This window comes from Cydia splendana, chromosome 2, assembly GCF_910591565.1.
Source record: "Cydia splendana chromosome 2, ilCydSple1.2, whole genome shotgun sequence".
In the NCBI taxonomy this organism is placed as follows: Eukaryota; Metazoa; Arthropoda; class Insecta; order Lepidoptera; family Tortricidae; genus Cydia; species Cydia splendana.
In genome coordinates, this window is record NC_085961.1 from 20,645,548 (window position 1) to 20,672,602 (window position 27,055).

A 27,055-nucleotide genomic window follows, 5' to 3' on the forward strand; every position below is an offset into this window, starting at 1 on the left:
CAATACTTTATTGCACAAAATAAAATAAAAAAACCGGTCAAGTGCGAGTCGGACTCGCGTTCCAAGGGTTCCGTATATTACCCAATTTTTAAAAATGTATTTTTTATGTGGAACGCATGAATCTAGTATTAAACTGGATTGGGCATGAGTGGTGGGGATAACTGACAGAACGGGATAGTCTTACGTATCTTTCAGTAGGAGTAGCAGAGAAAGCGCTATTATTGTTTGTCCTTATCACAGTCTCACATATTTTTTGTTCCCCACCTTTTTTTTAGTATGGATAATGGTGGGCAACAAATAAATTCGACCAATCACAGTGTCGCATTTGCGTATGTTTTGTCCCTCACGGAGGCACGCGTATACCACTTCTATACGATCCTACCTTCTATGGTGGAACGTGAATGAATTGTCTTTAAAAAACCTTTAGGGGTCGAATCAATAACTCACGCTTGACTGCACATTTCTAATAGGTTTTCCTGTCATCGATAGGTAAAGAATTATTTTGCGTATTTTAGACAGAGTGATCCTATAGGGTTCCGTTTGTTCCTTTTGAGGTACGGAACCCTAAAAATGTACAAATGGCGGACTTAATGACTAAAGGCATTCTCTACCAGTAAACTATAGGGCTAAATAGAGATGTTATAAAAAAACCGGTCAAGTGCGAGTAAAACTCGCGCACTTCCGTATCATTACGGAAAAAATGGTAAAAAAATCACGATTGTTGTATGGGAGCCCCACTAAATTTTTTATTTTGTTATTAGTATTTGTTGTTACGGCGGCAACAGAAATACATCATCTCAATTATTTGTGAAAATTTCAACTGTCTAGCTAGTAGCTATCACGGTCCATGAGTTACAGCCTGGTGACAGACAGGCAGACAGACGGACGGACAGCGGAGTCTTAGTAATAGGGTTCCGTTGTTACCCTTTGGGTATGGAACCCTAAAAACCCACATCCACTTTAATGTTAAAAACACTTGCGGTGATCTTGCGGTTTTGTTATCGTGTTGAACAAAGTCAAATCGAATGTGAATATTTAGGCAAATCTCGGGCAATTAAATATAACCCTAGACTACAGGGGCTGTAAAAAATTAAGATTTTTTCATAAGTAAAATTACCTAACTTTTATTGCTTCTTACTTCTCCTTATTGCTGCGTCTTTGTCAAGTCTTTGTCGTCAGTTTGGTCGTCAGCTACTAAAACGTCTATGTTACTTGTTTTTGAACGATACTCTTTAAAAGGCATAAATGTCAATGTCAGTGTCACTGAATGGTGCGAAATTGTTTAGTGTTTACTGGTGTTTACAGAATTTATTTATTCTTTATTAATTATTTTATGCCTGATAGTGTATTGTATTAAGGATGGAAGTTGAAGATATTATCAAGAGTTCAAGTTTTTCAATGTTAAAAGGCAAAGTTAGTGATCAATTACTAGAAAATTTGCAATTTATGGGGCTTTCAAAACCAACTCGAATTCAAGCTGAATCACTTCCTTATATTTTATTAGCAAAGGATATTATTGGCACGGCAAAAACTGGGAGTGGTAAAACTTTAGCATTCTTAATCCCTGTGATTGAAAAATTGATTCAACTTAGATTTTCCAGCAAACATGGTAAGTGTCGAACACGTTTTAAACTTCGCAAAACGACGTACAATTTCGGTGGAAGTCTAAAAAACTCTAAAAAACTTCATCACTTCACTTCATTCATTCGATAAATTAATGATAATATTGTCTTATATTGTTTGATGTTTTAATATTAGTTGATACCAAATTATCTGTTTGAGGTTAGAATTTTCTATAATAACATTGTTAAATTTCTGCCAGATACAGGCACCTCTGGGAGAAATGTTGCAACTTACACGGGAAGCTTTTAATTTTTATCAAGCTGAAAAGAAGCAAAACATTCTGTTACTAATCATATTCTCTATTTTAGGCACAGGCTGCATTATTTTAACACCAACCAGGGAGTTAGCACTGCAAATATATCAAGTATTGAAGAAATTACTTGTCAATATTGACCTAACATACTCTTTAATTGTTGGAGGAGAGAAAAAAGCCAAAGATTTGTTAGTATTGAAAAAAGGTAAATGAAGAATTAGAAAATATAATATGAATGGATTTATGAAAATTTACAAATTGTTTAGTGACATAGATCTTAGACATCTTGTTTGTATCTCCATAGCCTGTAGCCTAACAATATAAAAGCTAATTTGGATAATTTATTGTGCAGAACATTAACTGCCTTTGTGTGTGATTGTCTCATGCTATGTCTGCATGTCAATGCTAAAGATATGATTACATTTTTAAAAGAATAAGGTGCAACAGTGTATACATATTTTTGACCTTAACTGTGCCTACAGATAATAAGATGTATTATTTTGTGATTTTGAATAATCTCTATATACATTTTAGGGGTTAATATTGTTGTGAGCACTCCGGGGCGTCTATTCGACCATCTACAGAATACTGAATGTTTTAATGTGAATAATTTAAAATGCCTAGTGGTGGATGAAGCGGACAAGCTGCTTGAAGCTGGCTTTGAGAAACACATCACAGGGATAGTTAAGCTGCTTCCAAGTATGTATTAGCTGAGAAAGCCCAAAGATTGATTATATACATTTTGTTATTGTTATGCAATAAAATCACTAACCATATTTTTGCACCTACTCTTACTACATTTAGCCCAATTATGAATTTTTCTATTTGACATAAAATTAATGTCGGGTTATTTCAATTGTCCTCATAGTAAGAGTTTTGCCTACTTACATATTTTTTCATAACTAACTTTTTTTAGGAAATAGGCAAACTTTACTATTTAGTGCTACCCTGGACAGGAATGTGAAGAATCTGGCAAGGTTGGCTTTAAGGGAAGACCCCGTGGTAATATCAACTAGTGACCAATCACAGTCCACTGTCACTGGTCTAAAGCAAGGGTAAGTAATCATTTTTAAAGTTGTACCTAATCAGGAAAGGTACCTCTGCTATATTCAATTAAGGTCACTGTGGCGAAGTCCGGCATACTTTATTTTTTTTTTACTTTGGAGTGATCTAGTTCCGTTAATTATTCACCTATGTTACTGCTTGTAATCGCATACGATGAAGAATTTAATAATTAATAGTTTAGCCTTAGTGACCTTAGAGGATATAACCAACGGAGACGCCATGTCTAAAATTTTCGGTACAAAATAGTCTGCCGTTTTTTGCGGGGGAGGGGCACATCAAATGTATAGGTACGTCATGTCAGATAAACGTCAGTCCATACATATGGTTGACCATTGGCCGCCTATTTTCGACAGAGGGGAACGCCTGTTAATGGCGGCTCCATTGTTAATTACTCCGAGTTAGTGACAGATCATTTCAAGCACAAATTAAGCAAAAACAATGACATTTTTTAAAATTCGGCGAGTAGACGGACTTCCCGTGCAGTTTAAGGGAAGTCCGTCTAGTTATGATATCAGCCAATCTATGGGTGTGTATATGTTCATAGTCAAATTCCTAAAAAGAATGGATCAAGACAATGAAAAGTGTATTTTAAAATTGTCAATATACGGTTCAGATTCGAAATAAACACCATTTTTCTAAAACAAAGGTAAACCTTTTTTGGCAAATATTTAAACATAATTATTTTTTTGATTTCCGAAATAAAAGATCAATCGTAATTTTAAAATGAATTTTAATCGTTTCTTTTAATTTACTGAGATCAAAATTTAACAAAGTAACATCATGTGCAAAGTCAGGAGGATTTTTTGATACCTTATCAAATGGTTATAATATTAAAGTCGCAAAAACAGTTGGTAATCTCTGATTTAACGAAAGTCCGGCATATGACGGACTTGCCTTGAACATAATAGACGGACTTTCCAACTTAGTCAAATTTTAATATGATAAATTGTGGAACGTATAATTACAAAACTAAGCTAATTTCTGATATTTTAAAAATAGAATAAAGACAACTGGTTCTTATGCTACCTACGTAGTTACTTTCTGATGCACAATCTTTTCGAAAACTATTTAAAAAAAAAAATTCGAACGGTTGTCGCACTATGACTTCGAGTTCAAAACACGAAATGACTTGTTGAGGCGGATTGCTCTGAAGTTGGTTGTCACAGCGCCATCTGTTTTACAGTGACGGAACTAGCGTGAAAAACTGGTTACTCGACTGGACTCTAAAGTCGCATACGCCTTCAAATTCAAAAGTTATAACGTGTTGACGGACTTGCCTTGTAGACGGACTTGCCCACAGTGACCTTATAATAATCGACCGAGTGAGCGAAGCTAACGAAGTTCTTAAATTCAACTTCGAACACGCTGCTGGCTAGCGGCACGTCCCGGCATTTCGATGTTTTTAAGCTGAACTGTTAGAAGATAGTTTGATACTAAAGTAAATTTGTTCTAATTTAAATGAAATTGGGTAAACATGTAGTCGAGGGCATTATATTTTTTAGTCATTAAATTATGAGCAGGCTTGATCAAGAGGTTATTGAGCTAGAAGAGCTTAGAAGGCCAAAAAGCTGTTTGTGAGGGAGCTTGCTATTCTGGTCATTTTGTTTGCAAGAAAGTATGGTCGAGTTTGATATCAAATGAAAGTGCTCGGCTTACACTTTTATAATATCGTTTTTAAATTTACCATTTTGAAATAATTTGCAAGATAAAAATAAGCATAATATAGGTATTTGACATTTGACAGGAAATATTTCGGCTTACCACAGAAGCAGTTTATTTTAATCTATATGGTGACTTAAATCTATCAGTTAAGGACTCCACAGACCTTGCAATAAATCCACGCGATTTTTGATCCAATGCCGCCTATAGTGCGACATAAAATAGTAGAAATTAAACAAAATGGAATTCAAAAATGTCCATACAAAATTGTTGCCTTGTGTAAGCATTTTACGTCAAAAATGTGACAGTTACGTAGAAAGTGGCGCCCTAATTTATTAACCGACTTCCAAATCTCAAAAGGAGGCGGTTATCAATTCGATTGTGTGTTTTTAGGGTTCCGTACCTCAAAAGGAAAAAGCGGAACCCTTATAGGATCACTCGTGCGTTAGTCTGTCTGGCTGTCTGTCCGTCTGTCACAGCCCATTTTCTCCAAAAGTACTGAACCAATTAAGTTAAAATTTTAATCATGGAGGCCACTTTTGTGGGGTAAATTAGTAAATTAAATAATGTTTTTTTCGATATCGTGTTACATGAAAGAACACATTTTAAGAATGTCAAATATATATTTTTTGTAATTTTAAAATAAATAGTTTAGAAGTTATTTAAGAAAATAGCCAAAAAAATTACCATCCCCTCCCCCCCCCCCCCCCTTTGAAAAGTTCTTTACCTATAGATGACAGGAAAACCTATTAGAAATGTGCAGTCAAGCGTGAGTCGGACTAATTAGTTAGTTTTTGATCTGACCCCTACGGGTTTGTTAAAGGCAATTCACTCGCGTTTCACATATAAAAAAAAATACATTGTTAAAAATTGGGTAATGTACGGAACGGAAGTTTTTAAGCCACATTTTTGTCAAGCTCGAGTTCTGATGATGGGATCCATGAGGAATCGAGGGAACTCCTCAAATCTTAAAGGCATGCGTATAGAGATTTTTGTATTTTCATCAGAACATCAAGCATTTTCATTAAAAACTGTCGCATTTGATGAAGTGGAACTGCTGATGATGATCAGAACGGAACTCTTCAACGACGTATAGTACACGTTTGGTGATTTCGAATTTCGATTTTGACGGAGCTGGCCCTGGACCCATACCTGGACCTAGACCTGGACTTGGACCTGGACCAAGATCTGGACCTCGACCTGGACCTGGTCTTGGACCCGGAACTGGACCCGGACCCGGACTCGGACTTTGACCCGGAAAACCACTGATACCTAAACTAAATAAACCACTATGATTACCTACCATAAAATGTAGGTACTTATAAAGTAAAATGATGCCAAACTTACTAGCCCCTCCCGCTCAAACCCCCGTACACTGCACCGCACACGCCGTTAAGTGGGTTAGGTTAGGTTTGAACTGCGATCCTCACAGAACCGAACAAAAGTGGGTTAGGTTAGGTTACTTAGAACTGCGAGCCTTACAGAAACGAAATGCTACTAGAAAAGTGGGTTTGGTTAGGTTCAAACTGCAATCCTCACAGAACCGAACTGCTATCACAGAAGTGGGATAGTTAGGCTAAAACTGCGACCCTTACAGAAACGAAATGCTACCTACCTACTAGAAAAGTGGGTGGTTTTACCTCCTTAGAAGTCGCTTTATTTTTCTTAAAAATTATTTTCTACTATTTTATGTCGCACTATACGAGTAAGTAGGTGCAACAAAATCGCTCTATATAATTTTTGCCAAATCGCGAGTTCTCAGTTCGGGGCGAACTACTAGTAATAATATAGCCTTTATTTCTGACATTTAAACTTAATCTATATACTTACATATTTTAAATTATGTTGTTGACTGGATGTTTCCTTGTCAGTTTGGCTTCTGGCAAAGGCCTCCCCTAGAATTTGCCAGTCTTCTGTCCCTGGCTTGATTCAGGTTAGATTCTTGTTTTGCGTTCTAGAGTTGCTATATTTAAATATTTATTGTTTTATCTGGTTTTTATTAAGTTTTGTTTTTACATTTCGTTTTTATATTTCGGTTTTTACATTTCGGTTTATATTATATTAATAATTAAAAATGAAAATTGCTTTAAATCCCTTTATGATTATCTTATCTCTAAACTATTAAACCGATTTTCAAAACTAATAGCTTGAAACATTACAACAATTGCCCTTTAATAAAATTGTTTAAAAACTTTTTTTCTTTGCTTTAGGTATTACATAACTCCTGTAGAACAGAAGCTGTCATGGCTGTATAAAATGCTTCGAAAAAGCAAGAAGCTAAAGGTCATGGTGTTCTTTTCATCATGCAAATCAGTAGACTTCCATTATGAATTCTTTAGGAATCACTGTAAAGCTTCAGTTTTAAGTATACATGTAAGTAAACTGCTTCTAAGATATCCTCAATGCAATGTGACATTTACAATTTGCGCACGAAGTCTGAGGAATCTTAGGTGACCTATCATATTTTATAGGTTTTACCGATTGCGAACTAACATACCCATTTAACAGGTGTATGATATCAGAAATGACATTAATTTGAGCCTTATATATCACTTTGAAATAAGATCCAAAATGATGGTGGTATATTCACCTATAGCTTATAAAAGCTGAATAAATAAACCATGTCATCACAGACATGCGCGCATATATAACTAGTTGCAATTTGACAATAACAAACTCCGTGTTGATAGAGCTGAGCTCGGTAATTGATATGCGCAAATAAATAGTTATAGTATTGGATATGTAAGTATACAACATACAATATTGTATTTACGTTCGACAAGTTCAACTCTGAATCGCGGGGTAGTCATTATCGTTATTTACTTATTTACTCCATGATGTGATGTATATGTCGCAGTCGGATCGTATAATCCGCCGTATTACATTACGGCTAGCCGTTTTCAAAAACAGGGGCGTTTTGAAATGCGGCGGTTTAACGATTAGCCGGATTGAATGCGGCTGAATGAGAATCCGCCGGAATGTATTCGGCGCCATACGTTCTTCAATACGGCTAGCCGTAATGTAATACAGCGAGTCATTAGCCGCCGCTTTGACAGTTTTTAGTTCCCATTTTTAACACCCGTGGCGCTGCCTGACAAACGCTGGGGTGTCCACACATCTGGAGTTCGTCGGACTGTTTCTTTTCAAAAAACATTTCTTTCGCAACTTAACTAGACGGAGCCCCGCTTCGCGGGGCTCCTATTTCTGAGCGGTTTGCCCTTCGGGCATCTGAAGCTACCTAACGAACCTAACCTACCTACCTATTGATTTAGTGAGACGTCCGTGAAAACATTACACTTTGGGGAAAAAAGCGTAGGTAGGTAAGTAGGTTAGGTTCGTTAGGTAGCTTCAGATGCCCGAAGGGCAAACCGCCCAGAAATAGGAGCCCCGCTTGCGGGGCTCCGTCTATTTAAGTTGTGAAGGAAATGTTTTGGAAAAGAAACACATGTAGTGCGGTGGGACCATGGTAAAAATAAATTAAATTGCAAACATTGTCAAACTCCGGTTACGTAGGCGACCGAAAGAACTGGTCACTCTACAATCTAAAATAGTAGTACGATGCGGCTAAACGTTGGCCGCCTTATTGAAGAACGTATCGCAATGACAATCCGGCTAATCGTCGAACCGCCGCATTTCAAAACGCCCCTGTTTTTGATAACGGCTAGCCGTAATGTAATACAGCGGATTATACGATCTGACTACGACATATACACCGGCAAAGGCGATCATTAAAATGTCGTATACAACTGATGATTAAATTAATATACTTAGGGAAAAAAAACTTAGGTAAAACTCCTCTTGTATGTAGTTGTGGACAAGACATTGTAATTATATAAAGTTTACGAAGTAGAGAAACAAGTCTCCCGTAGGATCTAAATTCTTCCGTAGAAATGAAATAAGATGTACCTATATTTATCAAACATTTCCATTTTTTAGGGCCGGCAAAGCCAAGCTAGAAGAAAGGAAGCTTATCAAAACTTTGTTGAAGCTTCAAGTGGAGCCCTATTTTGCACTGATGTGGCGGCCAGAGGATTGGATATACCGAGCGTCGACTGGATCGTGCAGTATGACCCTCCTACAGATCCAAAGGTAGGTACAATAATTATTTTACCAGAGACTGTACCTACTTTTCTTCAGTCATCTACCACTCATCGAGACGATTCTAGTAAACCCAAACTCAAAGAAGTTGCGTTGTTTCACCTCCTAGTTCATAAGGCCATTAAGGCCAACTTCAGTCCCCAACATCAAATCATATCAGCTCAATTCATAGATGGCGCTCTACTTTTATGTACATGTTGCATTATGCTTTTATTATATTTTTATTAATTAATGAAAATTTATATTACAATATAAATACCTACTCAATAAATATTCACCAAAAACATTAGAAATACTTATTCTTATGAAGGTTTATGTTATCACTGTTTAATAATATCAGAATTGAGTGCATGATTATTGTTAGTTAGTAATAATTACCATTCAGTGTAACATGTTAAGTATATAAACTTCAAATAACCCTATTTAGCCTAATTAGTGACTAATGCGACTATAACTATTGTCCATGTGCAACCTTTCCAGTGACCCAGTACTAATACTAGTATTACCCTATAGCCTAGCCTATTGAACTGTTCGTTAATACCTAAACAATACATACAAATAATATCTAATAATAATGAATGAATGAATATCGTCGCTCACGCGCCACGCCACCAAACAATGGCACACGATAACAAAGTAGATTCCAAGTTGAACCTTATACTAATGCGTGTAGATTGATATTGCTTTGCATACTCTGATGTGATTAATATTAATAAAAAAAAAATGCCAAGTCAAAAACCGATGCTGTTATACAAAGATTACAAAGTCGTGTAGTCAGGGCCATCGTAGCATTTACTCAAAATACAATAAGTGGCCGAATATTACAAGATTTACAAGTAATGGTCTGACACTAGAACTAGGCACTTAGTTTAGAGCTGTTAGTTCTCCTAACAATAAATAAATGCGAAACTTTTAGGTCAGCTGGGGCAAGTGTTCCCATGTGATACTTAACTGCATTTATTCCTGGAATAGGCTAATCTATAGGTTCATTTATCTTCTCATGCCAAGTAGGGCGCTCCTATGGGATATGTATATGCATTCTCACTACTCAGTCGGTACAGTCGAGTTTATAAATATGTTTACATTTCTTCACCTTAATCCATTGCAATAAGGTGGAAAGATGTATACATATTTATGATATCGCTCGACTGTACAAACCTAGCGTGGTAAGTATGCATATAAAATATTCACGTTGATGGGCGGCTGGCGTGGCGACGAGTCGTTGCGCCAACTCAACATCCAGTACTACGAAGACGTTTCACATTAACAAATGCTCCTATTATAAGTACCTTATTTTCGTTGTTTTAGGAATATATTCACAGGGTTGGGCGGACAGCAAGAGGCCTCAATAACACGGGAAATGCTGTTATATTATTAAGGCCAGAGGAAGAAGAGTTCATAAGTTTTTTGAAAACTGAAAAGGTGTATTTAGATAAATACAGTTTTGAGGACCCATCTGATGATATTCAGAAAATGGTAGGTATAGGGAGTATTACTGCAATGTTCTGCCGCCAGAGTGCAGCACTAGTGCACATAGTAAACTATAGAGTAACTTATACTAGGCCTTAAACAGTTTTTAGAGAAGTTTTCACTATGACATTGATGCATCAAGGCGGTTTGTTTACAGGTGGCCTACCGCGAAACACGAAAATCGAAAGGCCCTGTGATTGTGCTAGGGTCGCCCTCTACGCAGAGTTTTGCGTAATCCCTATTGTTATTAATGTTTTATGATATATTTTTTAACACATTCAATACCACTAAGTGCTACGGGTTACGCTCGTAGCGCGTAGCCACGGTTTCGTCGTATGTAGCGCGTAGTCGCTACGAACAGTGTACCCGACAGTCGGGTTCTTGGTGTTGAATGTGTTAAAGTAGCTAGGTAATGCAATACGAACGTTCACATATAATTTATTCAAGCTGGAGGTCGTGTTGGTAATAGACGTAAAAGTGTCATTTGCGTTTTCCAAAATGATTAAATATGTTGTCCGGTCCTACTGTGAGAGTAAAGCTTAGATGTCCATTGCGATTACATGGCTGTGCCGCACTGCAGCCGGCTGCATTGCCGCGGGAAATTACATTGTCGAATTGTGATTTCCCACGCCAATGCAGACTGCAATTGGAATTTTATCTTATATGCAATGTTTAAGAAATCAGGTCAATATGCGTTACATAGATATTTAGATAACGTGAAGTGTTATAATAAGAAGGGGGTCAGCCTGGGTGTTAGTGATCCTGCCAAAAAACCTGGTGGTCCAATCCCAGTTTGCACTATTATTCGTGTTAGTATCTGTTAGTAGGTACAGTCAACGGTAAAAATATGGGTGTAGACAACTTACTCAAAAATATGTCCCATAACTCTTATGTCAGTGAGTTAAGAACTATGGGACATATTTTTGAGTAAGTTGTCTACACCCATATTTTTACCGTTACCTGTACCATTTTACTTAATACCTACTGGCTACTGGCCTTATCTACAACTACAACGAGTATCGATGACATAATATAATCTTAGGCATTTTTTATTTATAGAAACTCTAGAAAGAAATTAATGATCATTTACTTACAATACGATTTCTCACTCAAATCGAACTAAACACTCATACCATGTAAATTAAGCTTTGTTCAATAAAATATACATTCTTTTTCAGCTTGAAGATTTAATACTAAAAAATGGTGTAATGAAACTTTTAGCAAGGAAGGCATATCTCTCTTTTCTGAGGTGCTACAAAGCCCATCCATTGAAGAAGATATTCAACATTAATACGTTGGATATCAATTTAGCAGCCAAAGCCTTTGGATTTTTGGAAACACCACACAACGATTTCTGTATCCTTTTAAACAATTTACCATCATATCATTTTCTATGTGTACTTAATTTAGTATGATTAGTAAAATTTTTCCTATTCGTATTATAATTACCGTTTCTGGCGACTATGCAGTGGCTTCGACAGTTGTACCCACATGTTTTCTTTTTCTGGTTTTTCGCCATAAAATTCCTTTGTTGCGCTATCCAAACATTTGTCCTATCATCCCATCCCAATATTTCCCATTTATTGACCGAATTTACCCCCGACGGAAATAAGGGGCATTAGGTATAGTAACTTATAAGTGTGTATTGTCTGCGGCTTCGGCTTCTGTAGCTGTCCCGAACGGATGAACCGATTCGAGTGCGTTTTTTTTAAAACTAATGTACCTATAGTCCGGAGATGGTTTATAGATAGGTTGCAACTCTCTATAGATGGTGCTGTTTTATTTACTAACCAAACGACGATTACCTTACTACAGATTCTACAGTAAACAAACCAAAGAAGAAATCTAAGAAGAACACAACTTCATAGGATATGAAGACTACAGATTCCTATATTTATAGCCAATTGACTGTTATCATACATGATATTGTTGTAAACACTGAACTTTATCCGAGCATTAACTGCAACAGTGTTGACTGTGATAAGGGATATCAGGTCACATGACCTATGTCACAGAAAAGAGGAAAATGATTTATAGACTTCGTCATATCGATTATTTAGTATTACTGTGATCTTTTGTAGAACGTAATTTGTGCTCTATTGCACATATTATAAGACACAAAATAAAAAGTATTCCTAACATTTGACACCATTTACTTTTCGGTAAAGTTAAAACACGTGAGGAAACCTAAAAACATTAAACACGACGGTATCTGGGAAGTCCCTAAGGGTGGTTTTTGCACCTGTCCAATGTCATTGCGTCTCACTCTCTCATTAAGCAAAATGAGACGCAATACACATTGGACAGCTGGAATACGACCCTAACCCACATTGAGCGCATAGCAGTGTATGCCAATATAAAGATACGGTTAGCACGAGTAATTTCGTACATTGACCCGCCTATTTCTATCGCACGCGTTTAGTTACATATATTGCTGTCCTGCTCGCACAGTGACATTGACAGCCGGCATCATGGTCGGGACAACGCGCGTGCGATAGAGATAGGAACAGGCGCGTCAATGTACGAAATTCCTCGTGCTAAGCCTCTTTTCTTTAGTGGAATGTGATGAATGGTGAAAAATAAAGTTGTTTTGTGTAGCGATTAGTTACTTCATGTATAAATAAAATATGATGGTATAAGTTATAATGTTTTATTATAACTTAAAATACATTTCAGCTCACTGATCTGTTGTTACCGCCTTTCTGTCGGTAAATCTTCGTTTTCTCTGCCTTATTCTTTTGACTCATCGGAGCATTCAGTGACTTGAAGTATCCATACCCGCCTCCTCCCTTGCGCTTCGTCGGAGGCCCTTTCTTCTCGACTTTGAGCTCAACTGCGGGCGGTACAGTGAATCCAAATGATTTTGAGACTTTAGCCATGTCAATAGTATCAATGTCGAATATGGTTTTCAGGTGATGCGAGTCGTACGCCCTCAAATAGCTCTTGAATGCTTCCTTGGCAGACTGATTCAGGAAGTAATTTCTCGATATCAGTTTTTCCAGCTGTAAATAAAAGCAATATCAGGTTATTTATGGTATTCAAGTTTTTTATACAAACACCTGTAGACGCTTGTAACTCCAGAGATATCACATATGCGTTTCCTAACCTTTAAAAACTTGTACTCGTACACTTCCGCGTCCGTTGGATGGGAATAATAATATAAAATAGGTGAGTATCTATATTCGGATTTTTTGTACCGAAAGTCCAAAGAAAATAATGGTGTCCCCCTCTCCTGTAACTTTTGAACCGTTTGCTTTTTGACTCGGCAGGCTACTTGCACTCTCGGCCAGGACGGTTAGTGGCTAACTTACTGATCTCTATAGGAATTAGGCGCGTCCACATCTCCACACAGACCGAGCTGCTTCGCGCGGCAATATCCTCGGAAGGCGGCTAATTCTGTGTGGACCCGCCTATTTACTATTACTTCCACAAATTCAAAATTCTGAGTCCTAGTATGTAAGTACAGTCAAGTCAACCAATTTGAATCCTAGGCCACTATAGAACCTAGTCACTTTAACTACTAGATACATGTACATGACATACATCACTCAAAAAGAGCTGTTGTAGAATATAAGCAAATTGATTCATTATGTCATGGTTCTATAGTTCCCTAGGAATCAAATTGGTCGACTGTACATGAATTGGCTATGGCATTCAAAATAAGGTAACCAACCTGCAGCTGTATATCGGCCACTTTGTTCCACGAGAACTCGAACTCGTTGAGCGTGACCTTGGACTGCTTCAAGAAGCGCAGGAAGCCGAGCTCCTCGGGCCGCAGGAACAGCAGCGCGTGCCCGCTGGTCCCGAGTCCGCGCGCCGTCCTGCCCACGCGGTGGATGTATTCCTGTCAAGTGATGATTGGAAATAAATTATCTGAGAATACTAAGGCCTAGTTCCATGAGACTGGATTCCATCATTTTCTAAAGTTTCTGCAGTTTCTAAAGGCGGTAACGCATAACAAACATACCTTAGGATCATCAGGCGGATCATACTGGACAATCCAATCGACGGCCGGTATGTCCAGTCCTCTGGCCGCCACGTCTGTGCAAAGCAGGATACCACTTTCGGCGTTACAGAACTGGAAGAACGTTGTAGTTCGCTTTGTCTGTTGTTGTTTACCCTGAAATATGAGACAGGTCGTTTTAGCGATATAACTACATGTTCATTTCACTTTTGCCAGGCGTGGCTCACTCCGCGATTTCGTCGCTTTGCTACAAGTACATCCGTTCCACACCAATTTTGGTGGCTAGCCATAAGCCGCGCGTGGCGCTGTCGCCACCTAGCGGCCATATATCTGTCCTGATCGTAACAGACGCGTTTTGTTAGAGAGTGAGTCTTCTGTACCTAGTACTATTATTTATTTTAATCTGTGCTTTTGCTTGTAATTTTCTTCTTCATATTGGTAGGTATTTTTAAAAATAAAAACCTTAATTCGGAGCTACTTGGAATGGTCATATCTAAGCTCATTGTAGCTTTTTTCGGTTTTTGTGTTTGTTTACTAAATAAAATCTGTATTGTATATTCAACATATACGGTTTTCTTCTAGTATATTAACACTATTGGGATGCAGTACTTTTTATTTGTTGCATTGAACACTAGGTAAACTCCAATTCAGCTACAGAATATCCACTCCAGATATATTATAAATTAATAGACATTTAGATTACTCAACAGATTAGTGTGTAAAAAATGTTGTAGTATTTATACTAACATGTATAGACATGACCGGCAGGTCGATGTAGTTGAACAGTTCGTGATGGTACTTCACCGACATGCAGGTGGACAGGAACACCATCACCTTTTTCTTTCTGTTCTTTTTGAGGAACGTGAATAACACCATCATGCGCTTATCTGACGGGCAAACTATGTAACTGTAATGATATAAACATTTATTTAGAAAAGGTACCTACTTTTTACCTTAAGCTATGAAATGTAGTCTATTAGTGCAACGCTTTAGCTGTGCATTAGGTACTCATTTATTACGTAACGTCAAGTTAAAAGTAGTGCCCACACACCAAATGCTTTGTTTTGAAAAAAAAAAAAAATCCTTTCAAATATTTACTTATACTGAACTAATAATGCAGCTCTATGGCCAAGCTTGAGACGAATAAATGTAACTTGAATAAAAAAATAGTTTTAATAATACTTTAGTTATAGCTGGTCAAGCAAATCTTGACAGTAAAAAAAGGCGCTAAATTCAAATTTTCTATGGGACGATATCCCTTTGCGCCTACATTTTTCAAATTTGCCGCCTTTTTCTAGTGACAAGATCTGCTTGACCAGCTATAGTATAGGTATTAGTTAATATATAAACAGTTTGTACATTGATGTCATCTACTAGTCAGGTGGCAGGACGAGATTGTTGCCACTGCAGGTAAATAATGGCAAAGTGTAGCATTAGATAATTCCAAATGGAAACAGCTGGAGGAGGCTTTTACCCAGAAGGGGTCTACAGTAGAAAAATAAAGATAAAACTTAAAATATATGTATCAAATCCATATAATTCTCTGTAGAATATTGAAAGCTCTAATAAATAAATAATATTGATGTTCTTACCCTTGCTCCAAACTATCCACAGTAGCTTGCTCCCTGTGGTCATCAACGCCAACATACACTGGCTCGTGTTTTACAGCCAGAGCTGTCAACGACTCCGTCTTCTTGGTCTGTGTGGCGCTGAACAACATGGTCTGTCGGCGTTCTGTGGGGAAAGTCAGGCATTTGTGTCGCGTACAAGACTTACAGGTTACAACAGTTGATAATTTTTAGCGCGTCAAATACGGCAAATTACAGGAAAGTTCATCAAATTATACCAATCAAACTATACAAGTACCTACCTTCATTATTATGTGCTCTACCGAGTATACCTCCTTACATACATGTAAGTATAATTTTAATAGAATGGTGCATAATTAACGCGCGAACGAAACGAGACCTTCAGAAATACAAAACAAGCAAATTTCTATTTTGGCCGCGATTTAGATAATAGCTCAGTTAAATAAGTACACTGAAGCTCAAGAGCCATGGAAATGGCTCACATGGAATTTTCCTCATAGTGGCCACAGTGTTCTGTTTTCTTTGCTGATGAGTATTATCATATTTAACATAAGGAAGTTTTAACTTACTGGGCAACAACCTTATGATTTGTTTCACTTCTTCCTCAAATCCAATCTCAAGTATCCTGTCTGCTTCATCAATAACTAGACACTGTAGGTTTTTGTACAAGAAGTCTGGAGTGTTCTGCAAATGGTCTAGCAGTCTACCTGGAGTGGCTACCAAAATGTTGATACCTGAAAACAAAAGCATCTTGTCAAGTATTTTTTTTTTGATTATGCACAATACTAGTGAATTTATTCTAAATACAAAGTATCCTTAAAATGGGCATGAAGGGCTATAGCAAAATAAATACATAATGTACCTAATGTCATACCTTTAGATAATTTCTGGGCTTCTGTACTTCTGTTAGCACCACCCATGACCAGCCCATAGGTGTGGTGATGATATTTCATTAACTCCATCAATACCCCAAAAGTTTGCATAGATAACTCTCTTGTTGGTGATAGAATTATGACTCCTGTACCTGTAACATATTATGTTCAGGTTCAATAACATTGTTACATTAACCATAGATTTTATTGTTGTTAAACAAAATCAGATATCCATTCTGTGTTCATATAACCACTCTAAACATACTCCTCCAGTGTTTGCATTAAAACTAGTCCTCTGTGCCTCAACAGTTTTCACTGGAGACTCTTTGGTCTAGCTTTAAAACAAACATTGGTTTTGGAGGTATGGAATCAGTTTTCATATTCGCCTTTTTGTCATCATACGATAAAACTTCTACATCTTTAACAAAACATGTTGCAAATTGTGCATTTGACTACCAGTGTGGAATAAAGATTTGAAACATGTAGAGACTTAACAAGTAGCATTGCTGGCATTATTGTGTGTTTCTCTGCCTTACCATCACCAAAGAGAATAGAGTGCATAGAGAGTTATTATCATTGTAATGTAGTCACAGTGAATTTACTGCCATTTTTCGACATGTTTAAAACTTTTAAAACGCCATTTAGTCTTTTACAGATATGTGTTAAATATCAAAAAGTATCACCATCTACTCAAGAAGGTATAGGTTCCATCCATGCGATGGCGCAGTAAATTCACTGTGACAACATGATTTACTTTGACATTCCGCCTCTATTTCAAATTCTCTTTGCCATTACTTATTACACTACAAAGTTGTCAAAGTTTAATAAACTCACCATTTCTTGGCTTGAACTTCAACTTGTAAATAAGGTCAATAGCCGGTATTAGAAACGCCAAAGTCTTTCCAGAGCCTGTCCTGGCTGCTCCTACAAGGTCTCTGCCTTCAAGCAAAGGCGGTATGGCCTTAGCTTGAATCTCTGTCATGGTTGTGAAACCCATATCTTTTACTCCCATGAGTGTTGCCTCACAGACTTTGTCCTCAAGTGCAGAGAATTTTTGACTTGATAGAATGCCAAGGCATAAGCTGGATCCTGGTACTGTTAACCAAAACAATTAACTAGATGTAACGAAGTTCCTTAACGCTTAGGAATGAAAATTCTAGTTTATTTTGAGCCAAAGTGAATATTTGATAAGTTAGAGTTAATAATCTTACAACTTATTAGTTTACTACAGTGTAAACTCCGTATAACATCACTCGATATAATGATTCACTCCCTATAACAACGACAATTATTGGCTATAGTTGCTTACTTTCATATTAATTTCTCTCTCTATAGCCAGGGGTGCGAAACTCCGCCAAGCTCGGCTCCGCTCGACTCAGCATTGCTCCGAGCAATTATTAGGGTTGGCACCACTTGACTTCCTTTTACGTGCACGACCGCAGATAAGATAATCACTTGAATTTTGACAACCCTAAATAGCCGAAAGGGATAGTGCCATACAATAGAAAGGGATAGCATGATTCGACCCTGAACCGCTGTCAAACTTCGGTTTTGTAGGAAGTTTCCTTTCTGTACGGTAGTACTATTATTTATTCTGTGCTAACGTCAAAAAACGTCTGTGCGTCAAAAAACGTCCATTCCCTTGAGTGTCACTATATAGAGTTGACACTGTGTGTGTTTTTTTGTTTTCAAAAAAAACCGGGCAAGTGCGAGTCGGACTCGCGCACGAAGGGTTCCGTACCATAATGCAAAAAAAAAAACTAAAAAAAAGCAAAAAAAAAACGGTCACCCATCCAAGTACTGACCACTCCCGACGTTGCTTAACTTTGGTCAAAAATCACGTTTGTTGTATGGGAGCCCCATTTAAATCTTTATTTTATTCTGTTTTTAGTATTTTTGTTATAGCGGCAACAGAAATACATCATCTGTGAAAATTTCAACTGTCTAGCTATCACGGTTCGTGAGATACAGCCTGGTGACAGACGGACGGACGGACGGACGGACGGACAGCGAAGTCTTAGTAATAGGGTCCCGTTTTACCCTTTGGGTACGGAACCCTAAAAATGGACAGTCACTATTCTTGTAGGTATTTCTTTTTTTTTTTACCAAGAATATTTTTCTTTTGTAAATGGCTAAAAGAATGAATGCTTGCGAATTACAACTCCTTTTAAGATAATACTCTACTTAATGTTACATTTCTCTATCTATGGCAGTGGTGGGCAAACTTTATTCATGGGGGGCCAGAAACTTTAGGAAGTGTAAGTGGAGGGCCAGAATTGTAGCCAAAATTTATTTTGATTTGTGATAATCATGGGCCAATGCCATATACTAATTATTGCATAGGACATTCGCGGGCCGCAGATGGCCCGCGGGCCGTACTTTGCCCACCACTGATCTATGGCAACAAAATTATGAATATAGGCTAGGGCAATGCAATTGATATTCTTATTCTTACACTGGCTTGAATCTGGATTTGGCTTGTCCTCAATCAGTTCCTTCTCATCATTGTTATCACTCTCATTTCCATCCTCATTGTCTGAATCATTCTCTGTGCTTTCTTCTTTTACTTCCACAGGTTCTTGTTTGACCTTCTTCTTCTTCTTTTTTTCTATAAAATATATATCAGTATATGCCACATTTCAATAAAAAACATGAACTAGAAAAACAAAAAAAAGGCAATGAAGCACTTACTTTTCGGTATGTTTTCAGGCACATTGTTTTCATGTGGCCTTTTCTTTACATCTTTAATTGGCCCTGGCTCAGATGTGGTCTCTGAAACAATGAAAGGTAATACAAATTAAGTGATAATGTAGCAGCAGAAGTTTAATTGCACTGTTAACCATCTACACCCAGAAAATTAACTGACTAACTATTTTGGCTCAGCGATCCAAAGAGAATCTTGGCCTCCGAAATGAGAGTGTGCCACCTGTCCCGATCCTGCACAACTTCCTGCCAGTTACTGACCCGAAGCTGAAGTAGATCTGCCGCCATACTGTCCGACGGCTACCAGTCGGTCGTCCCAAGAACGCCCTCCTGACAGCCCGATCCTCTCCCACTCTGAGTAGGTGACCGAACCAGCAAAGTCTGTGAGCTTTCGTTTCGCCTACGATATTGGGTTCGACCAGTAACTCCTCCATCTCAGCATTTTTTCGGATCCTCCAGGTGCCGTCATCTCTCTGAATAGGTCCCAGGATCTTGCGAAAAACTTTTCTCTCTGCTACCAGGAGCTGATTTTCTTATTTTAGTGTTAGGGACCAGGCCTCACAGCCGTACATTAGGATTATGAATGGTAATTTGCGGAAGCATCAGTTTCAAGGTGCTAAGTATGTTTAGATATTATACTTCTACCACCATATCATATATGTCATGATTCCAAACATTATTATGATGAGCATAACAACCATTGGCTCAATTTGTGCAACTGTTATGAACAGCTGCACCTATTTAGTTATTTAGGTATTGTTCCTATTTTATACCTACTCTTACTTATTTATACATTTTAAATACTAAACACAGGTAGAAAACTATAACATTCATTATGGTTTCTGGCTCAGAAAGATGTAAGTATGTAATGCAAGTAAAATATATTTTTCTACTTTTTACAAGATTACTAATATGCTTTGTAGTTTACAAATATAGAATTATTCTGTATGTAATATTTTTCTAATGTACTAACGTAAAATTAAGGTTACATACCTGGCACGCTTGATTTTTTCTCGGCTAACTTTAATTTATTTTTTTCACGTTTCTTAATTTTCCTTAAAAGAATTTTGTCGGGTGTCGGCATTTTGAACTAATTAAACCATAAGAGTAATTTTATAACGACTCAAACCGTGGGAATTAATAACCACACGTGGTTTCTTCGATACTCTCCGTAGCTCCCCGTACCTACTCTCGGCTTGTTGACAGTGACAGACAAAATGTCTGACAAGTGATGAGTCTACTGACATTCATGTTTTTGTCTATGACATGGGCTCTACATAACCACGACCTTGGTCCGGTCAGCATATCTCTTTCTCGCTCTCACTTATAGCGGTGTCTTTAACGGACGTACGGCGGACCATCTTCCACACGATCAAATCGGACCAAGGTCCGGTACCCCGTTTGCTGCAGCTTGATCTATTGTGGCAACACTAGTCTGACTGTCACCGACTGACTCGACTGAGACTGTCATGTCATTAGTGTCATTAGGAATAGCAGCATGTTGAGCATGTATTTCCAGGTTGTTTATTTTAAAACTTGTGATATTAAGTGAGCCAAGTGACTACGATAATAGACGATGTGTTATTAATTACCAATAGATACAACCTAAAATATGGCAGAACTATCCAGTAGTCGAATATTTACCGGTTCGAAAGTCCTAGGTTATGTTAGTACACATGTGCCCTTCGTTGCTAGATTTATCAAGAAGCGCGGTGAAACGCTGCTTTGCACAAGTGTTGGAAAGTGGTTCCATACATATGGATGTAATAAATTCCGTTTACTAAGTATCAGCGGCCAACACCCGGGCCCAATCACTTGTATGAGCGGGGACAATTTTCATGTTTATTCTGCGAGTAACAACAATGTTTATGCTTGGAGACGAGGCTGTGAACTCAAACATGTGTACAAGGGCCACAATGCGCCGATTCATTTAATGCTCCCGTTCGGTATACATCTAATAACAATTGACAAACAGAATCACCTGAAAGTGTTTGATATAAAAGAAGAATCTATTTATCTAGAATTGAAATTTCAAGACGGTTTTACAGTATCCACCATTTGCCATCCACCCACATATTTGAACAAGATCTTGCTTGGCAGTAAGCAAGGGCCTTTGCAATTGTGGAACCTGCATACTTCAAAGCTTGTCTACACATTCAAAGGATGGAAGGCGCGCGTGCTGGTGTTAGAGCCCGCGCCGGCCGTTGATGTTGTGGCAATCGGACTGACAAACAGGAAAATCATCCTGCATAACTTACGTCTTGACCAGACAGTTATGGATTTTGTTCATGACTGGGGAGACATTGCAACTCTATCCTTCAGAATGGATGGAGTGCCTGTCATGGTGACAGGAAGTACACTAGGTCATATTGTTGTATGGGATCTTGAGGAGAGGAGGGTAATGTCAACAGTAACATCTGCCCATTCGAAGATGGTGGCTGGCATGCAGTGCTTAATGTCTGAACCATTGATGGTAACAAACTCTGCTGATAATTCACTGAAGTTGTGGATCTTTGACATGCCTGATGGTGGAGCTAGGCTCCTAAGAGTAAGGTATGTTGTTAACTCAATATATCATCAAATCACAACATGGCTTATAAACCTGGTTTTTAATGGCTTAAAGTCTGTCAGTTGATAATTATTGTATAGAAAAAATAGGTTATTTATATTTAAGAAGCAATAAGAAACATTAATGCTGTGTAATATCACTATCTAACAAAATAGACAGTTTGTCTTATGGTTTCATAAGGTAAATATTTCTTTAAATATAATTTCAATCTTCATTATATTGAATCTTACAGAGCCGGCCATTCACACCCACCTAACCTGGTTTGGCACTGTGAGCCCACTGGTGAGAACTTGCTAGCGGCCGGCAATGACAGCACGCTCCACATCATGAACACAGTCACAGAGACCTTCAATAAGAACATGGGCAAGGCCACATTTAATAGAAAGTCAACCAAGAATAAGAGTAAGTAAATAAGACAAAGTAGTTTTCTGGTGTGAATAGTTTTTGTTGTTTAAATGATTTCCTGCACCACTTCCATAAGGAAAATTACTAATAAAGTAATATAAGATTTAATAGGTAACACAAAAATTTACAAATCTTGCAGACACCTTGACAGACCACATACTCTATATAGGAAAGTATTTCGTGTGTTTCCATTTGTACACATATGGGAATAGGTGCATTCATATGAATTATTCCCATCTGTCCCCACCTCATGTATGATGGTGGTCACGTATAGTTCGTTTTTTTAGCATTAGAAATAAGGTAAACAATCTTGATGTGTCTTTTTATTGAAAAACACGTTTTAAAAATAAGTCATGGCAAATATGTGACAATTATGAATCTAATACGATCATTTATATCCTTCTGCTTTCATAAGTAATAGTTACTGATTTTTAAAAAGCGTTTTTCAATTAAAAGACTTGTCAAGATCGCTTACCTTCTTTCTAATGCTAAAAAAAACGAACTATAGGGTTAAGACAAATGAGAATACACCAGAATTTCACAGAAAATGTTAATATACACACATTTTTTTCTTCTAAATGGAAAGCTCTACTCATTGCACAATGCACAATCCATACTTTTAAACCTAAAAAAGTTAAGTTTTTGTTTGTTTTAATTTTAGAAAGACTACAGATAGATACCAAGATCATGCCACCCGTAGTAAAACTCAGCTCATGTATGCAAAGAGACAAGCAATGGGACAGTATAGCAACCCTCCACCGTGGCAAAAGTGTGGTCACCACCTGGTCATACAATAAGATTAGAATGGGTGAATACAAACTATGGCTTCCAGATAGACAAAGAGGAGTGGTAGCAACTTGTCTCACTGTGACACAGTGTGGTAATTTTGTCATCATTGGTAAGAATATTTTTTATTTTGAATCTGTACTTGGTTCAGGGACCGTTACTGGTATAACTAAATCAAAATATCTCATAGCTTTCACATTATATCTTTGATATTATAGAATAGCATTTAGGTAAGGATAATGATTGATCAGATTAGCTAAATTAAGTGCAAAAATACACATAACAACCAAGATACCGAAATTCTCTCTCTTAGTTATTGTAACTACTTAACCTTTCATTACTTAACCTTAAACTTTCATTGAGATACCTCAAGCACAAATGTTTCTAAACTATGTAGAGACATTCGAATGATTTTATTCTATTTTAAAATGTATGCATTTCTAATAAATTTATTAATTTTCAGGATATGACAATGGTCAGGTTCACAAGTTTAACATGCAATCTGGTATTCACCGAGGACATTATGGCGAGGTTTTAGACAAAAAAATAGCACACAACGGTGCCCTTAGGGGAGTGGAGACAGACCTGTGCAACCAGAGGGTAATCACTGCAGGCGCGGATGAGAAACTCAAGTTCTGGTATTTTAAATCAAGTGAGTCATCTTAACTATTTACAGGCGTAAACTCGGGATAGCAAAGGAACAATCGAAAAAAAAGAGGATTCTAAGAAAAACAACTGGGATAGAATATTAAATTTAGATTTTGGTCTCCATTTTTGAGAATACAAACAAACCACATATTATCTACATGATCAAAACTGTTGTTTAAGGAAGTAATAAATAGACCATAATCAAAAAAATATTCCTCATATAGTAATAACTAAAACAGGTAACCTGAGACATTTAGATGTGGATTAAAATCGTTTGTAGTTTGTGTTGTGGGAGTAATGTTATTATTTATTTAAGCAAATTAAATAGGTGTTCATTTTAAACACATACTCAAATCTATACTAAAAAGTCTTTCATTTTTAGCAAATACACCATACCATGTAATGCAGCTGGAAGAATCCGTCAGTTTCACAAAGTGCCACAGAGAAAGTGCTCTGCTGGCTCTGGCCAATGAGGACTTCACAATCACCCTTGTGGATATAGATACTATGAATATTGTGAGGCGATTTGAGGGACACAAGGGTAAAATTAATGACATCGGATTTGATTCTCAGAGCAGGTAAGCAAACCAAGTATCAACTTGATATCAAGTGATAGTATAGTGTGAAATTTGTAACCTTATAAAAACAAGTATATTAATAATTTGATTTACAAGCATATTATTATTTTTATAGATTTGGTTGTTCTTCATACTTTCTAGTATCAACTAGAAAGTATGAAGAATCAGCCATTTTCAAGAGCATGAAGGCAATAATAATTGGATTATTAAAATAAATAAATATTAGGGGACATCTTACACAGATCAAACCTAGCCCCAAACTAAGCAAAGCTTGTACTATGGGTACTAGGCGACGATATACATACTTGTATAGATAAATACATACTTATATACATAGAAAACAACCATGACTCAGGAACAAATATTAGTGTTCATCACACAAATAAATGCCCTTTAAAATACCCTATAAAATATGCCCTTTTAAATGCCTTTTTAAATACAAAAATTGTATGGAATTATCCTTATAAAGTATGGTCCGTGAAAAGGTATCCGTTTTCATTGCTTTTAAGTGTTAACAGAACGATTTCTGGGATGCATAACTTAAAAGAACTGTACTGTCAGTCAGAACTAGTATTTAACTCAAAGATTCACTTGATTTACGTACTATTTGTCTTCTTTTCGTAGATGGCTGTTCAGTGCGTCAATGGACTGCACGCTGTGTACTTGGGACATACCCAGTGGTCATTTAGTGGACATATTTTCAGTAAGTATATTCTATCTCTATTAATTGTTATCACTTCACCACATGTGGCGATAAGTCAATAATATATAAATTTTCAGTCATCATTATGATGTCCAACGTTTGTAGCCTATTCCGTGTCGTAACATTACGTTACTAACATAGACGATGTTGTCCTCGTAGTTGGAGCAGCCGGTCACATGCCTGAGCATGTCGCCAACCGGCGACTACTTGGCGACTACACACGTAGGTCAGCTGGGCGTGTTCCTGTGGGCGAATAGGCTGCTGTACGAGAAGGTCTTCCTCAAGCCCATCGACCGGGCAAACATGGAAGTGCCTAAGATCAGTGAGTGTTTTTTGTTACTGTTGTTCTTGGTGAGATGATGTTTGTTGTAGAAATTGAAGCGATCTTCTGATTTACAATAGAGTTAGACCAAGAAAAGTTTCCAGCGATTTTGATAGCCCACGCAGTGCTAGTGTTATTTTAAACGTGAAACTTCTATGAAATTATGACATATAAATTTAATAACACTTGCACTGCGTGGGCTGTCAAAATCGCTGTAGACTTTTCTAGGTCTAACTCTAACAGTTTTATGTTAAGGAAAAAGTTTAAAGAGCTAGAAGAGCCGAAATTGTAGGTACTTCACAATAACCACATGAGGCTCGCAATCTGTAGTTTGTCAACCCATGGTATAGACCAAGCGAAATTAAAATGTATTACCTATACATAACTCGCTATCTCGCTATTGTCGTATCTCGCTTTACCCTTGTCAATAGAGCATGAAACTGGTTTCACATTAAAACCGTGAATTGATATCAAAAGATACTTCTTAGATCTTAGGATAACTTGACGATATATGCTTGTTTGTTAACCAGAAGTTCGTAGTTATTAAAGTAAAACTTGTATTACAGAGCTACCCTCTACAGTACCTGAGAAACCTAGCATAGAGGATATAGGCACAATCGATATCGGAGATGAGGCAGAATACATGTCACCTTCGCAAATCAGCAGCGAGCTTATCACGCTGTCTAGCCAGCCCACTTCCAAATGGCTCAATCTGCTACATTTGGACGTTGTCAAGAAAAGAAACAAACCTAAGACGCCTTTGACGGTCCCTAAATCAGCGCCGTTCTTCCTACCCACAGTCGCTAGTCTCGATTTACAATTCGACTTAGAAAGTGAAAAAGACAATAAAGAAACCAAGCTATTAATACCCGAGTCTCTCTCGACACTGAGCGTGTTTGCTAAGAAGTTAGTGGAGTGCAAAAGTGAAGAGAACTTCGAGAAGTGCATAGAGAAGTTGAAGTCGCTTTCGCCGGCCGCTATCGATTCCGAAGTTTCGTGTATGTCGCCGGACGCGGGAGGTACTGTCGAGGTTTTGAAACAGTTTCTGGCCATGTTGAATGTTATGTTGAGAAGTAACAGAGACTTCGAGCTAGCGCAGTCTTATTTAAGTTTGTTCTTGAAATCGCACACGAAAATGATTGCGCAAAATGAGGAGCTACGTGTTGCATTGCACGAAGTGGAGGAAGCGGCGACTCAAGCGTGGGCACGGCTGCAAAACAATTTGCTCTACAATATTTGTGTAGTAAAGGCCTTAAAAGATATGTAGTAATTAATAAATTGATAAAACTTCGTGCACATTTTTTATTCGTCATCCAACATCTCTACCAATAAGTACCCATTAGTAGTTCTAGTAGGTAATTAGTTGCTAAAACAATTAGTTATGAGATTACAGCGGGTCAATACTAACATAGGTCTCTATGCCTCTGTTAGTATTGACCTGGGGCCCGTTTCTCAAAAGCTTACAACTTGCAATACAAGTGGAGGTCCCTTTCTAACAAAAGCTGTCAAAAAGTGGCATTCGCTTGTATTACAAGTTACAAGCTGTTGAGAAATCTCATAAAAGATATCTCTTAATAAATTTTAAAATCAGAACCACTCCTTACCTGCGCTGTATTTGCGCTATAGTGTAGTGTAGGTATGTCGCAAAAAACATGCTATCAGCTACGACGTAGCGCTACGCGCGTAGCTTACACCAGGCCAATTTGTACGTACACTGATATCAGAATGATATCTAAATGACGTCATTA

The 27,055-nt window shown here is 37.5% G+C and overlaps 3 protein-coding genes across 4 annotated transcripts; 2 read left to right on the top strand and 1 right to left on the bottom strand.

Annotated features, from left to right (window-relative positions):
• The first annotated feature begins 1,277 nt into the window (after positions 1-1,277).
• LOC134805118 (ATP-dependent RNA helicase DDX18-like) lies at positions 1,278-12,807 on the top strand. 2 transcript variants are annotated; one of them, XM_063778421.1, is made up of 9 exons: positions 1,280-1,609; positions 1,932-2,081; positions 2,411-2,575; positions 2,793-2,931; positions 6,811-6,973; positions 8,537-8,689; positions 10,007-10,174; positions 11,347-11,524; positions 11,993-12,807. In XM_063778421.1, exons 1-9 carry the CDS (start codon positions 1,360-1,362, stop codon positions 12,034-12,036), a joined length of 1,410 nt encoding a protein of 469 aa, XP_063634491.1. In that variant the 5' UTR covers positions 1,280-1,359; the 3' UTR covers positions 12,037-12,807. The 2 variants fall into 2 exon arrangements, with proteins under 2 accessions (XP_063634496.1, XP_063634491.1); XM_063778426.1 differs by lacking the exon at positions 10,007-10,174 and having other exon boundaries at positions 1,278-1,609.
• On the bottom strand, positions 12,803-20,473 carry LOC134805029 (probable ATP-dependent RNA helicase pitchoune). Its single transcript, XM_063778323.1, has 11 exons — positions 20,290-20,473; positions 19,285-19,365; positions 19,049-19,201; positions 17,428-17,688; positions 16,596-16,745; positions 16,291-16,455; positions 15,725-15,866; positions 14,880-15,039; positions 14,136-14,288; positions 13,842-14,012; positions 12,803-13,170 (listed from the first exon to the last, which is right to left on the bottom strand). Exons 1-11 carry the CDS (start codon positions 20,378-20,380, stop codon positions 12,841-12,843), a joined length of 1,857 nt encoding a protein of 618 aa, XP_063634393.1. The 5' UTR covers positions 20,381-20,473; the 3' UTR covers positions 12,803-12,840.
• Positions 20,474-20,796: 323 nt separating this feature from the next.
• LOC134804765 (WD repeat-containing protein 36) lies at positions 20,797-26,577 on the top strand. Its single transcript, XM_063777988.1, has 8 exons — positions 20,797-21,849; positions 22,098-22,267; positions 22,932-23,168; positions 23,520-23,708; positions 24,087-24,282; positions 24,907-24,985; positions 25,145-25,307; positions 25,874-26,577. Exons 1-8 carry the CDS (start codon positions 20,909-20,911, stop codon positions 26,572-26,574), a joined length of 2,676 nt encoding a protein of 891 aa, XP_063634058.1. The 5' UTR covers positions 20,797-20,908; the 3' UTR covers positions 26,575-26,577.
• Positions 26,578-27,055: the final 478 nt, after the last annotated feature.

Bases quoted from the DNA above. Each gene is read 5' to 3' on its own strand.
- LOC134805029 (XM_063778323.1), bottom strand. From the start codon at position 20,380: ATGCCGACACCCGACAAAATTCTTTTAAGGAAAATTAAGAAACGTGAA. The intron at 19,366-20,289 runs GTATGTAACCTT...TCATTGTTTCAG, and splicing joins GAAAAAATCAAGCGTGCCAG to AGACCACATCTGAGCCAGGG. The intron at 13,171-13,841 runs GTTGGTTACCTT...TTTTATTTACAG, and splicing joins TGGCCGATATACAGCTGCAG to CTGGAAAAACTGATATCGAG.
- LOC134805118 (XM_063778421.1), top strand. From the start codon at position 1,360: ATGGAAGTTGAAGATATTATCAAGAGTTCAAGTTTTTCAATGTTAAAA. The intron at 1,610-1,931 runs GTAAGTGTCGAA...TCTCTATTTTAG, and splicing joins TAGATTTTCCAGCAAACATG to GCACAGGCTGCATTATTTTA. The intron at 10,175-11,346 runs GTAGGTATAGGG...ATTCTTTTTCAG, and splicing joins CTGATGATATTCAGAAAATG to CTTGAAGATTTAATACTAAA.
- LOC134804765 (XM_063777988.1), top strand. From the start codon at position 20,909: ATGGCAGAACTATCCAGTAGTCGAATATTTACCGGTTCGAAAGTCCTA. The intron at 21,850-22,097 runs GTATGTTGTTAA...TGAATCTTACAG, and splicing joins GCTAGGCTCCTAAGAGTAAG to AGCCGGCCATTCACACCCAC. The intron at 23,709-24,086 runs GTGAGTCATCTT...TTTCATTTTTAG, and splicing joins GTTCTGGTATTTTAAATCAA to CAAATACACCATACCATGTA.